Source organism: Odocoileus virginianus, chromosome 14 (genome assembly GCF_023699985.2).
Source record: "Odocoileus virginianus isolate 20LAN1187 ecotype Illinois chromosome 14, Ovbor_1.2, whole genome shotgun sequence".
Classification (NCBI taxonomy): Eukaryota; Metazoa; Chordata; class Mammalia; order Artiodactyla; family Cervidae; genus Odocoileus; species Odocoileus virginianus.
This window is the reverse complement of record NC_069687.1, coordinates 67,028,153-67,042,900: the sequence shown is the minus strand read 5'-3', so window position 1 is coordinate 67,042,900 and position 14,748 is coordinate 67,028,153. Positions and strand designations below refer to the sequence as shown.

General features: G+C 47.5%; 1 protein-coding gene across 1 annotated transcript in view; it reads right to left on the bottom strand.

The window, feature by feature from the left end:
* The window catches only part of SLIT3 (slit guidance ligand 3), a 723,374-nt gene that overhangs the window by 240,520 nt on the left and 468,106 nt on the right, over positions 1 to 14,748 (bottom strand). The window contains exon 5 of the mRNA XM_070476865.1: positions 9,451 to 9,522. Coding sequence (XP_070332966.1) covers positions 9,451 to 9,522 — 72 coding nt within the window. The remainder of the gene's footprint in view (positions 1 to 9,450; positions 9,523 to 14,748) is intronic.

The following is a 14,748-nucleotide window of genomic DNA, read 5'->3' as shown; positions in this document are numbered from 1 at the left end:
TTCTAATGAGTAAGCGTCTTTTAGTTTCATGGCTGCAGTGATTTTGGAGCCCAAAAAACAAAGTCAGCCACTGTTTCCCCATCTATTTCTCATGAGGTGATGGGACCAGATGCCATGATCTTAGTTTTCTGAATGTTAAGCTGTAAGTCAACTTTTTCACTCTCTTTCACTTTCATCAAGAGGCTTTTTAGTTCCTCTTCATTTTCTGCCATAAGGGTGGTGTCATCTGCATATATAAGGTTATTGATATTTGTCCCGGCAATCTTGATTCCAGCTTGTGCTTCCTCCAGCCCAGCGTTTCTCATGATGTACTCTGCATATAAGTTAAATAAGCAGGGTGACAATATGCAGCCTTGACAATATACTCCTTTTCCTATTTGGAACCAGTCTATCGTTCCATGTCCAGTTTTAACTGTTGCTTCCTGACCTGCATATAGGTTTCTCAAGAGGCAGGTCAGGTGGTCTGGTATTCCCATCTCTTTCAGAATTTTCCACAGTTTATTGTGATCCACACAGTCAAAGGCTTTGGCATAGTCAATAAAGCAGAAATAGATATTTTTCTAAAACTCTCTTGCTTTTTTGATGATCCAGCAGATACTCAGAGAAGTTTAATATCTGTAATGATTTTTTTAAAAAAGAATTTTGCCCACAAATAAAAATGTCCCAGATGAGAAATTTTAGTGCTGGATCCAGAATAATAGTCTCTATTATTCTGGAAAAAAAAAAAAAGAAGAAGAAGGCTTCTCTGGACTGATTCTTACAGCTTTGCTTTTATCCTTCTTTGTTCCGAGATATAATCATGCTCTTTCACTCAGGGTTTTAGCAGTCCTCTAAGTGTTGGAGTCTCTTTGCTCTGAAAATCACCCACTTATTCATTGTTTATTGAGCATCTACTATGAACCAGGCATGAAACTAACTCTAATAAAACAGTGGGTAGGACAGCTTCCGCTTCAACCTCTGCACGGCTTGCAGGCTTCTGGAGCAGAAAGATGACTCAGAGGCAGTTAGAACTTAGGGTGGGGGGTTACGTGAAATATCCAATGCCCAGTGGAGGACCCCTAATACAACCTATAAAATGGTGTAATCTTAAAAAAAAAAAAAAAAAAGGTGTAATCTTGGCCTAGAAGGGATTCTATGTGTTGCCCATAAAACTTCCAGTTCTAGACACAAATTCTCGGAAGGGGCACTCACCACCACCTTGCTTTTGTATAACGTGAAAGTGAAAGTCGCTCAGTCGTGTCCAACTCTTTGTGACCCCATGGACTCTATAGTCCATGGAATTCTCCAGGCCAGAATACTGGAGTGGGCAGCCTTTCCCTTCTCCAGGGTATCTTCCCGACCCAGGGATTGAACCCAGGTCCCCCGCATTGCAGGCGGATTCTTTACCAGCTGAGCCACAAGGGAAGCCCAAGAATCCTGGAGTGGGTAGCCAGTCCCTTCTCCAGTGGATCTTCCTGACCCAGGAATCGAAACGGGGTCTCCAGCAGTGCAGGTGGAGTCTTTACCAACTGAGCTCTCAGGGAAGCCTGCCTTTTGATAACACTGTATCATATCTTAAATAACTGGCAAATTAGACTCCTTGTCTGGAGAAGATATGATACACTTTGGATAACACTGTACCATGTCTTCTCCAGACTAAAGGAGCCTAATTTGCCAGTTTATTTTACTATTGGCCTCGTTTCAGAGGATTTGCTTTAATAAATCAGCTGGTATTTATTGAGCACTTACACTGTTGGCCCTGGGAGCAGAGTGAGCAGAGTGCTCTCGGGGAGAAGGTGTCATATTGTATACACTCTGTGCAGCTGCAGGTCTCCTTCTGTGATGGTATGTCCCAAAACCAGGGGCTGTCTTATTCATCTTTTTCTTTCCAGGACTTGCTTTGGATCTGGTGAGGGTAAGGGCTCCATGACAGTTTGTGGAAGGAGGAAGGGAAAAATGGAAGAGCGGTAAGAAGGAAGGAAGGAGGGGAGGAAGGAGGAAGGGAGAGGAGGGGAGGGGAAGGAAGAGGAAGAAAGGAGGGGAGGGGAAGGAAGGGAGGAGGAAAGAGAGGGAGGAGGGAGGAGGCAGGCAGGTGGGCTGCTGGGATTCTTTTCTTTAGACAGCTTATTTGGGTAGCACTTAGCATCCTGGGGTGCAGTCCAGCTTCCTCCAGCAGCACCTCTGAACCTGACACACACAGCCAGGAATGCAAAGCAGAGGCTAGAAAACTTGCTGCACCTGGGGAAGGTGAGGCGTCGGCATCTGCTTGCCACCTGTGAGCAGATTTTCCCAACTCTCCCTTCCAAGACAACAGGCTTTCATCAGGAGAGGCAGGCACTGGTCCTGTCCTCTGTCTCCACCCGCTAGGCCCTGGCGACAGGCACTTGGTTCACTGTCCAGTCAGCCCTGTGGGCCTGCCAGCTTTCTCCCGTTGCCCTCTGCAGTTCGCTGTTGCCTCTTTAGGTCCACTCTGCCTGCCTGAATTCAGGGCCATGAGCTTTCAACAAGTCTTCTCACTGGACAGCCTGACTTCAGCCTCTGCTTCTCAGTGATTCACCCTCCCCACTGACACCAGAGCTGTCTTTTTGAAATGAAAATCTGATTATGCTGCTTGTCTACTAAAACGTTTTCAGTGGCTCCCCCTTGCTGTTGCCGTACTGATCAGGCATTCGAGGTCCTCCCTGACCCCCAATCCTCCAGATTGTGCCTCCCCACCCTGCTACCCTCACCTCTCCTCACCGTTCCTCTCGCTCACTGTGCATCAGCTATGAATCTCTGACAAAACTCAACTCTTTCACACACTTCTGCCCCTTTGCACAGGTTGGTGATTTTTCATACACTGTTCCTTCTGCCTGGAATGCCCTTCCCCTGGGTAAACTCCTACTCCTCCTTCAAGACCCAACTCATGTCACTACCTGAGTGAAGCCAGAATCAGGTTTGCTTCCCACATCTTTGTTCTTACCTCCAACAGAGTCCTGGCCCCTGTTCTGAACCCACTGATTTACTAGTTTGCCTCCTCATCACACTGTCTCCTTCTATAGTATTATTTTCATATTAAGTATTTCAACAATTATGCATATTTCTTATATGTAGTAAGTCAACCACAAATACTTGAAAAATGAAAGAACAAATACATTCATTTGATATATTTTTAGGCAATCTTTTTCCCTGCTATGAGCTGTTCAGGCACTGGAGATTCCACAGTGATTGAGATGGGCATGGTTCCTGTGTGTTCATGTTCATTGTGTCTGACATCAGAGACAGGGTGACAAATAGATGAACAGGATCATTTCAGAGGGCAATGCATGCTCTTAATAAATGTAACTGGGTAGTAGGCTAGAGAGGGAGGGCAGTGGAGGCTGGAGAGCTGTCTCAGATGGGTAAAGTAAGGCCACTCTAGGAGGTGTGATGTCTGAGCTTAGACTAAAGCAGCTGAAGGAGCTGACTGTGTGGAGTTCTGAGGGTTTAGCCTACCACGAAAAGGGAGCAGCAAGTGCAAAGGTCCAGTGGCAGAAAGAAGCTCAGGGTGTGTGTGAGAAGCACCAGATGAGTGAGAGGGGACCCAGACAATGTGGTCTTACAGGGCATGACCAACAGCACAGACTCTGTACCAGGTGCAGTTATGGAGTGAACTGAGCCTAAGATTAGCAGACAGAGATGCCACCAACCAATGGGCGGCCCCTGCCCCTCCCTCACCCTCACATAAGATTACTGCCTGCTCGTGGGGCTGAGACAGCCCTCATTAATCTCAGGAAGCGGGAGGGCAGACTCGGGCAGTGCAGCAACTCAGACTAACTAGGAAACACAAAGGCGGCCTGTCCAGCTTTGTTTTGAAAGCGTCAATTCCAAATTCTGCTAGCTGGCAGAGACAGGGGTTATTGATTTTCTGTTCTGGAATGCATGTCCTACAGAGTCCTCGCAAATAGAAACTGAAAAACAGAGGAAAACATAACTGCTGAGAAAGAGAGAGCAAGGGGACATTTTTAAAAAACAATCTATACTGGTTTTGTCTTTTTCTTATTACGCTTTGCTGGATTGTGGCTTGTCATCTCTCTTTTTGTTCCAATTCATTTCCCCCCTCATTTCTTTGTCTTACGGCTCTCTCTCTCTCGTCTGTCTTTCTCCCCTTCTGTCTTTTTCCTCTCTGGGTCTTCACTGATCCCTAGCATGGTATTTGCATATTGAAGGCAGGGAACATTGGCATGTCAAATATTGGCCTATCTACAGGTCAGTATGCCTGACTGCCTCTTTGCCAGAGCAATCTATCCATCTTATTGTCTCTATTTATTTATTTTTTTGTGTGTTAAAGATGAAGATTCTACTTTTAAAATTTTATTATTCTTTTAAAAACATTTTTATTGGAGTTTGTGAAACAACTGAGCACACACGCACACAGCTGCTTTGCAACGGTATTGTTAGTCTCTGCGGCACAGCAGGGTGAATCAGCTACACACACACTCATCCCCTCTTATTTCAATCTCCTTCACACTTAAGTCATCAGAGCACCGAGGAGCGTTCCCCATGCTATACAGTAGGTTCTCCTTAGCTATCTTGGTATGAAAGTGAAAGTGTCAGTTGCTCTGGCACGTCTGACTGTTTGCAACTCCATGGACTGGAGCTCGCCAGGCTCCTCTGTCCATGGAATTCTCCAGGCCAGAATACTGGAGTGGGTAGCTGTTCCCTTCTCCAGGGGATCTTTCCACCCCAGGAATCAAACCCAGGTCTCCCACATTGCAGGGGGGTTCTTTACTGTCTAAGCCACCAGGGAAGCCCCTGATGATCTTATTTACAAAGCAGAAATAGAGACACAGATAGAGAGAACAAACCTATGGATACCAAGGGGGAAGGACGGGAGGAATTGGGAGGTTGGGACTGATATATATACACTGTTGATACTATGTATAAAATAGATAACTAATGAGAACCATTGTCTCTCTTTAAATAGAGAATCTCTCCTCTCCCAGGCAGGCACTGTAGCAGGATCAGCCCATAAAACCAGCTTTGAGTAATTGCATAGAGCCATATCCCCAGCTAATCGCATTCTTTCTTTTCTCCAGAAAAGCAGGAAGCAAACAGGGGCTTCCTTCTGCCGCCTGGGTGGGGGCAAGGCACTAAATCCCCCCAGCACCAGCATGACACCAGTGCCTCCTCATTCCACCAGGTTCAAAAAGCCCCAGGGCCCTTTCAGCTCTGCCAAACAATCAGGCCTCTGCTTGCCAGCAGCCCCGTGCGTTACTTTCCTTCTTCCTTCTGCTGGCGGGGCTGAGTGGGGAGCAAGCTGGCTAGACAGAAATGTCCATGGACTGAGTCCAGAAGATGGGTGGGTGGGTACTAAGTGCAGAGGCTTAGGCCCAACGGGGTCTGCTGACTTTTACTAAATTACATGCAACACACTAACTGAAACTCAGTTTTGTCATCTGGAAAATGGGAGTAACACAGTCTCTTCATTCTTGAAGGGGAATGTCAGGACAAGCGAAGAAAATCCACACCAAGACTACAAAATCATAAACCACAAATAGCCAATCCTTGATTTTCTCCTCTTAATAGTATCAGGAATCGACAGCCTGATACTGCAATAATTTATCATCTCCTATTTTGCTTAAGCAATAGTAGAAGACTGTTACGTTCCCTGGCATGTGGTTCTCAGATTGATGGCAGGGATATACATTCCCGAGGTTTAAAATTCGCTCATTGTCACTCACGAGAGAGATAGTCCACAACTGAGTGATTGAGGTGTGGTTGGAGTAGGATGTTCCCTAACAGGTTTTATACAAACATACAGTTTTTACAAACTGTCTCCTATTTCACATGTAGTGACACATATTTAAATATACAACTACAGCCATCAACCTTTATTCAGATGCTTCCTTCTTGACCTTGCTCCATAGCTTGGGTCCTATATCTTCAATTGCGTGCCTGGATGTATGAGTGTTCAGTCATGTCCAACTCTTTGCGACCCCATGGACTGTAGCCTGCCAGGCTTCTCTGTCCATAGGACTTCCCAGGCAAGAATCCTGAAGTGGGTTGCCATTTCTTTCTCCAGGGGACCCTCCTGACTCAGAGGTCAAAGCTGTGTCTCTTGCACCGGCAGGCAGATTCTTTACCTCTGTGCCACCTGGGAAGCCCCATGCCTCTAATTACCTACACTTCATCTTCTCTTAAGGTGAGAAGATGATTGAGCTTTACACCCTCTGAGTTAAACCAGAGACGCCGCTATGAGCACAAACCAGTCAGAGACCCAGCAGGAACAGGGTGGGAGGTCAAGTTCACCCATTCCCTGACGCAGAAAAGATGCTCCGCCCGCACTGTGCAAGGCCTGACACTACTTTACACTCCACTTAGCATCTTCCAGCCTTGACCCCACTCCTGATCTTTCACTCTCTGTGGAATGGGAGCTCCAAGAAGGCAGAGCTCAGAGGCATTTCCCCCTAGAACTGGCATGTAGTAGGAGCTCAGAAAACACCTGAGGCTGCATGGGTGAATGACTGAGGACTTGCCATCATTCTCTGTGTCACCTAAATATGGAACGTGTCCTTTGCCTCTTCTTTTCCTCAGTCTAATAATCCCGATTGCCAGCTCCGCTGCCTTGGTTCTCACTGGCATTTTACTGTGGGACTCCTCCTTCCACTCCTGACTGCGAGCCCTCATCCCGCATGTTGGACCACAGCCTCATCTCCACACCCCCTTCCCTTCCACCTTCTCCTGTCCTAGGTTCCTCTTCCAGGGCGACTGTTTCCCTCGTGACCTCTTTCAGTTCAGAAGCTCTCCACCTTCTCAGTGCCTAGCACGGTCCTTGCAGGCAAGGCTCACCACCTGGCCCCCACTGCTCTTTCTGACCTGCTCACCTATTATTCCGGCGCGTGATCTCCCTACTCTGCACACAATATTTGCCCATTCACTCTGTGCATTCCACTCGTGATTCCAGGCTCAGAGCAAGTCTTTATAATTATAACCACACTACACCGCTCTTTCTGACCTGATCACCTATGACTCTGGCTCATGATCCCCCCACTCTCACGAGATGACTCAGCTTGTGGCCCTTGACACCCAGCTTGTACAGACTCGCCTCCCCACCCTGCACACGCCGTTTGCCTGTTCGCTCTGTGGATTCCATCGTCACTCTGTCTGGGCTCAGCGAAAATCTTCACAATGACAAAAATGGAAGACAGCAGTAACATTAGCTACAACTTTCTAAGCACCTTCCAAGTGCCAAACATAGTACTGCATTATTCAAACGTGTTATTCCATTCACCTCACAAAAGCCCTGGAGGTGAAGTACAATTCTTATCCTCCTCTCACAGGGCAGAAATCTAGGCTCAGAGTGTCAAGTGCTGTACCCTGGGTCACAGAGTCAGTACGGGGAACAGCTGTGCATCGGGCACATGTCTAGCAGATAACCAGAGTCACGGTTCTATCCTGTAGGTGACACTGCCCAAAGCTAGTGTTCTTCTTTGAGCTCTGACAGTCCTTCATGACGCATGGCCACTGGTCAGCTCATTTTCCCGTGGGCTACTAAAACTCTGGATTTCCTCTCGGATGCACGCTTCTTGTCCCCAGTTACAGCATAAAGTCACCTGAGGCATGACTCACACTTCTGGGCCTTAGAGTCCTGGTCCCCAAAAGCACGCTGACTGATCAGAAGCATTAGGTGATCAACCTCCGGTGCTTTGTTGGTTAATTCATCATTTAAGCAGTGAGTTTATTTGTCTCCCCTGTCCCCCTAGATCCTTGCTGTTCAGAACACACATCCAAGTGGCGAAGGAGGCCCTGTCCATAGTTCTTGAGTTTGCAGACTCTTAACACCTTCTGCTCCTGAGGGCTTTGTGAAATTATAGACGGTACAGGAAAACAACAACAAACCCTCAAACCCCACAAACTATTGAGGATGACTCTAAGAATGAATCACTTTCCTGAGATTCAAAAATGTAGTTAGTCATTACACAGTCCTGCTTATCCATCACCATGATTTACTTTTTATTAACTGGCTCATTTAAAATTACAGCCATGAAACAGGATAGATATACCCCTTTCTGTATGTACGATGTTAATTGAGGGCTCAACCACCAGGAAGATGGTTGACTGAGTTTGTCACTGTTCTTCTCTGGTCCTCAGTTTCTCACTGACCTGGGGAATGTAGGGCTCTGACGCTTTCCTGCTTTTCTGGGACACTGTTCAACACCACGTCTTACGTGCTCCATCTTGAGTCACGGTCTCCGCAGGCTTTGTTTGCTCCTCCCAGCCCTCCTCTGCAGCTGGGCAGATGGAGCAGAAGTGGGGGGCAGCCTCCTGCCTGGGGCCCCTTGCAAAGTCCTCTCTGGCCCTTGCCCCCTTCACCCCAGGTGCCTGTGCCTCCGCTGTGCGTTGCATGGTAAACACCTAAAGCTTTCCGTTCAGTTCTCAGCAAAGGGGAGGCAGACAGCCTGTATTGGGAAGCCATCATCAGCTTTCTGGCACACCAAAGTCCCTGCAGTCCTTATAGGGAGAAGTCAGAGCTACAGTAGTTTTTTTTTTAAAAAAAAACCTCCTTCAAGACTTTTCAAGTTGGAGACCAGCCTGTGCAGGAGGCCAGTGGGCAGAAAGGCCTCCTCTGTGCCCCCCTCCAAACTCAGGTTCCGAACACGTGGGCTCAGCAGGGCAGGTGGGAAGTTCCAAAGGCACACTCCTCGTGAAAGGAAGGGACCAGAGTCCTGACTGGCGACAAACAGCGGGGGCCAGGCAAGAAGCGACAACAGTCATCTGGCAAGTTCAAAAGCAGGGTGACGGAATACTTCTGCGTCAGCTGCAGTAACAGGCAAGGGAATCCACACGTGATAAAGTGAGACCTGCACATGCGCACATGTGTGCACACAGGAGTGCAGAAAGGGTATGCAGACTGGTCTACTGTTTTTGAAACTTCCTATGAATCAATACTTATTTCAAAATAAAAATGAAGAAAAACCCCAAGCATCTAGTGCAGTAGGTCTGGCTATGTCGCCCCAGAAACCTGGCACACAAGGCCTGATGCTCTCTCATAAGATCCTATTTAATAACAGTGAGATCTTCACCATCAAGATGTTCAGCATCATCAAGGCTCCCATTTGCTGAACACTTACTATGTTGAGGCACTGAGCATGAAAAACATTTTCTCATTTGCATCCATACCCCACCAGGCTATCTTCCCCGTTTTATAGAAGGTAATGAGCTTGGGAGAAGCTAAGTCGAGCCTCAGGCCACAGGGCTACTGTGGATCAGGAGTGTGACTGGGGTCTGGGACTCTATATGGATGCCTGGGGACAAATGACCAAAGAAAGAGACTCCATGGAGCTGCCTCGGCATTCTGGAAACCACTTCAGCATACCCCTCAATCTGTCCGAAAGGCAGCTGGCCCGAGGCAGCTCCAGGCATGGGGATGCTGTCTGCCCGTCCCATGTCGCTCACCCTGCCTTTGCCCAGAGAGTCTGTCTGCAGGAAAGCAACAGAAACATCACTTACAGGTTCTTCACGTCGGCGATGCCGCGGAACGCCTTCCTCGGGATTCCCAGGATCTGGTTTTCGCTCAGATCTCTAAACAAGAAGAGAAGAGGCACAGGCGTTAAGGACCCAGCCAGGCTTTATCTGCATCTCATTATGATAACAAAACCCCTCTGGTGGCTGAGTCTGCGGTCAGTGTTTGGGGGACTGTTTAGTTTCAGGCCCCGGGCTGGCAGCAGCCCTCACATTGTTCCTCTGGAGATGGCCTTGCTGAAATGGTTAGCAGGCGGCCGCTGCCTCCAGGGCGGGCTCTGTGGGTGGTCTCGCACCTCCAGGCCACGAGCCAAGCAGTGGGTTAATTGTTGCACACTGCACCCAGTTCTGTTTTGCCACTTCCAAGAGATGACCCCTTCCTCCCCTCCCCCATGACGTCCCTCCCCCAGGGCAGGGTCGGCATCTCTCCCTCTCCCATCTTCTCAGGAACTCTGCCTTTGTCATCTGAGATGGGAATGGAGCCAGGTCGTCTGGGATTTTCTGATGTGGGGGGAGGTACCATCTCTGCTTTTCTGGAGCCCCGGAGAGACTCGGCGTGGGGGGGCCTCCTAGATTGTCTTAGGGACAGGTATGATGGATTCCGTATTTAGCAGTGTAACATGCTGTTTTGAGCAGGGAGGGGAAAGGGACAAAGTTCGGGTCTCAAAGCTGCTCAGAAACAAGTCTGTATCAGCAGCGTCCTCTTTAAGAATCCCCAAAGCCTTTCTTGAGACCCATGCGTTTGTTTCGGTTCTCATGGCCTTCCAGCTTTCTTTTTTGCTGGACCAATTATACGCACCTGTTTTCATTCGTACCCCAAGCTTGCTTGGGGTCTTAGTGAGTAATCAAGCATGTATTTGTGTATCGATCACATCTATATATACAAATATATATCTTTCTTACTTTGAAAAGAACACAATAACTTTCAGATATTAAGGTAAAAAATGTCCTACCCAGACACAACCACTGTTACCAATTAGGAGTAATATATATATAAATTTCACCAATATGATCTCATAGTATATAGTCTGCTATAACCCTTTTTTCCCCCACTATATTCAGAACATCTGTTTCTGTCATTAACAGTATGCCGATGCCAACATTTTTAATGGCTGTACATCATCCAATTCTATAGATGGCTATATGATCCTACACTGTCATGTATTTATTTATTTGCCATTTAAGGCAACCCTGGGATGAATTTTCCCAGTGCCCACACATTTTGAGGATGCTTGTTTGGCTACCTCCTTGGTATAAAGTCATATGAGGAGATGTGCTGGGTCACAGGGAAAATGTCTCAAATTGCCATGCTGTCCTAGAGGCAAATGGACATTCCCTTGCTGATTTTCCATGGACACCTAATCCAAAGCTATAGATGATTCCAAATATATTTGGAAAGAGAAGTCAGACCACCATCCTCCACTAAAACCTGGGCCCTCTAAATTAACCATTTTGCCAGGGAGCAAGAGGAAACCTAGGAAGCAGAAGAGAGGTGTCCATTTTTCCGCTCTCATCTGCTGAGCTGAGTGGCCCTGCTCTGAGCGGTGGAGAGTGGCCACTGTTGGGCCCCATGGAGACGGGGCCACCATTGGGCCCCGAGGCCAGGCCTAGTGTGGTATCAGGTGCAGAGACAAACACAGAGGGAAGTCTCGGGGCTGAGTAACAGGGTGCTCCCAATCTCAAATCCAGTTTCCTCTGCCTGCAACTGATGTAAGTAAATTCAGATGCAGAGTGCGCCCCGCTGCAGGCTCCCCAGGCTGGGCCTGATTCAATGAGCAGGGCTCCAGCCTGCAGTCTGGGCGCTGAACAAAGCCCACGACAACAGCAGAGGTCAGGCAGTGTCACCAAGGCCACTCCCCTGCTCTCCATCAGCCTTCAAGAGCAGGGGGCCCAGGTCCTGTCATCCGCCTCAGGCAACTTCCACCAGGCCCCTGGGCTGTCCCTGAGGCTTCGGCAGCCACAACGGCCCGTCTTTCCTGCCGAGTGAAGGCTGGCCTCCAGGGCAGTGAGCCCCTGCCTGCTTCTCTCGCAGGCGTGGCTGCTGGCTTTGGCCACTCTGGGAAATCGCTCAGGCCTGTGGCAAATGGCTAATGATCAAAATCAGGGCAGGTGGAGGAAACAGGAGAGAGATTTAGAATGATCAGTTCTAAGCACACTTGAAAGCCAGATGAAGTGGTACATAGTCCAATAATGCATTCACCCTTTGAGTTTAAGGTACCCCGGTATACTGAACCAAGAACAATTGTATGAGTACTCTGGTTTGCAGTACAGTAGGGTGAAAAGAGAAGAGTCTTATTTAAGCAGAAAAATCTGGTGGAGGTGCCAGGCAATCTCCCACGAAAGTGGTCACACAGACAAAATCCTGCACTGGGATGGGACGGCCACGTGGGTTTCCATTCACTATTCTCTTGCCGTAAACACACCCAGTCTTGCTCCTACTTTCAGAAGCCCCATTGAAAGCACTGCTCTTGCCACCTCCTTGCCATGCCTTCCTCTTGCTGCAGTTTGAGCAAAACAGTAGATGGTAGGGAATTTATCTGTTCCCCATGACAATCTGCTTGTAAATTTTATTAATTTTATTTTCCATGGAGCTTCTTTTCTCTGGCTAACAGTACCACTGCCATTTATCTGCAGGACTGTATATTGATTTCATAAATACCTCTAGTGGGCTGATAAACTGACAGCTTTAATGGTGTTACTGATGGGGTGTGGAGGAGGGTTCAGGGCTGGGTGCTTCATTTTCGGTAACTGTCCCTTCACAATTATCTTGGGGCCTTTGTGAGGGTTCCTAATAGTGTGTTTATCTCAGCATGATGCCAGAGCAGGGAGCTATTGTTAAGTACTATCTTTGAGAGAGACAAGAGCCACCATTTTCGCCTGACACTTAAATAAAAATAACAAAGTCTATCCAGAGTGCCCAGATCCTAGTTCTGGCAATTGTTTGTCAAGGGGTTTAGTACTTCCCTCTTCCTGGGGGAAAATGCTCCAAAGTGGCCAGGTAAACAACCTTAGAGGAAAGGAATGAGGTTGGACTAGGGTGAGAGAGAGAATCGAGCTGGGATTTTCTGGGGAAATAAAAGAAGATGACTGGTAGGAAAGGCTTTCTTGGTTGGAAAGTGGGGCTACAGAATGGAATGCCTTTTTAAATAATTAGGACTCAGAAAGAAGAACTGCATTAGCTAAAGTGCATTTTCCTGCTTCCGGAAAATGATTAACCAACTGATTATTCCATCCCAAAACACCAAACCAAAGAGGACTTATTAAGGAGACAGTAAGTCAAACAGGAGTTGGCAAGAACCAATAGATCCCCCTTCCAGCCAGCACTACCCCACCCCCCACCTTTTTAATTTACTAAAATGCTTTGGACACAGATTAACTTTCTTCGCAAATTTATTATTGTTTCATCTACCCTGAAACGGGAAATGCAGACACTTTGATAAATGGATTGAAAGGTTGTCTGGTTTCGGTGGAGCTTTTGAAATGCTTCCCAGGGCTCTCCCTGCAATGTCACGCATGCTTTGTTCTCAGAGCAGGGGTGAATGACAGTCCCCACCTTCAGCCCACCCCTGCCTCCCCATGTTTACCAGGCAAGGCAAGATGCAGGAAAATGCTCTCCTCTCTGCTCCGGTGGGGACAAAGTGTTTGTCCTGATCACCTTCAAGCTACGAGAAGTCCTGTCTATGTTAAATGGCAGTTTACGGGGGTGGGGGAGATTCGCTCTTGGAGGTCCATCTCCAATTACTCCCAAGTTTCAGGACAGGGTTTGGAAGCTCCCTAACCTTGGGAAATTCTTGTGTCTGAAGTGACAGAGCCACTGATTAGCTGTGTGATCACAAAAGCTACTGAAATGCTCCATGCCTCAGTTTCCCCTTACTGATCTCCTGCAGATTGACACTGAGTCTGAAATGAGTTGATATGTGTATACTTTGCACAATGCCTGGAACCCTGGAGGCATTCAATGAAAGGCTGCATTTATTTCTTGAACTCTCCCCCATTTTGTCCTGGATTTACAGTGCTGAAAATGTCCCTTTTCACCAACCTCAGGACATAGGCCTACAACTGCAAAGAATAGAACACGTAAACATTGTTACTATTCTTTTCATAAAATCTGAGGGAGATCAAACTTCCTCTCCGGCTTTCCTGGTGATCCAGCAGTTAAGAATCTGCCCGCCAATGCAGGGCACACAGGTTTGATCTCCAGTCCGTGAAGATCCCACATGCTACAAGGCAAATAACCCTGAGCACTGCAACTACGGAAGCCTGTGCGCCTCGAGCCTGTGGTCCGCAACAGGCTCGCCGAAATGAGAAGCCTGTGCACCGAACTAGAGGGTGGCCCTGGATCACTGCAACGAGAGGAAGTGCATGTGTAGCAAGGAAAACCCAGCACAGCCAAGGATAAAAATAAATAAATAAATCATTAAAAACTTCCCCTCAGCTATCATCTAGACAGCACTATCCATATTTGACTCTAGATTTTTTGGATAAAACAGGAGCTCTTGACTCAGAAGCAGAGGAGTGTCTTAGGGGGGCTCTTTCAGAAGCAGATGCTTGCTCAAGTGATGGGTTTACCAAGTACTCCTGGGAGAGACAAGTAAGGGATGGAGAAAATTGGATGGAGAAGGAAATAAAGGACAGTCAGGCAAAGTGCTGGCCTTGGCCCAATGCCCTGGGAACTCCAGTCTCTAACCAAGGGCACTGGGTCTTCGTAGCCCAGCATTAGACAGTCCTTGTTTGACCACCCAGGAGAAATGTGAATTCCCTGGTTTGCCTGCTCTCCGTAAGTCTGGATGAAGGGACTCTAGCAGCTCAAGGACAGATTGCTGAAGAAGTTCCCAGCCATGAGGTTTAGCAGCAAAGTCCAAAGAAGCAGGAGATAGGAGCTGATGTTGGTAAAGGGAACCCAGGGGATTGGATTCAAACCAAAGCACTTCATATGAAGGCTTCAAGGTTAGTTTTTCTAAATCAGGAAGTTCTCAGAAGATTAAAAAATCACCCCTGAAAGATGACATATCCAGGGTCAAGGGTCAAGAGGTCATGAGGGGAAGCTAATTGAGGAAAAAAACAAAAAACAAACAAACTGCAGCAACCCAAACTGGCACTTTCCTTGTCTATTTCCCCAAACCCTTTGCACTGAGACCAATCAAGGGCCTTTTTAGTAACTTAAGGAAAAAAAAAAAAATCCATCAACTCTTGATTAGCCAGACTAAAATAGGGCCCGATCTAAAAGCATTTATATTTAGAACCTTCACTGGACTGGGGATCAGGACAGTGGATTGCCATTCTGAT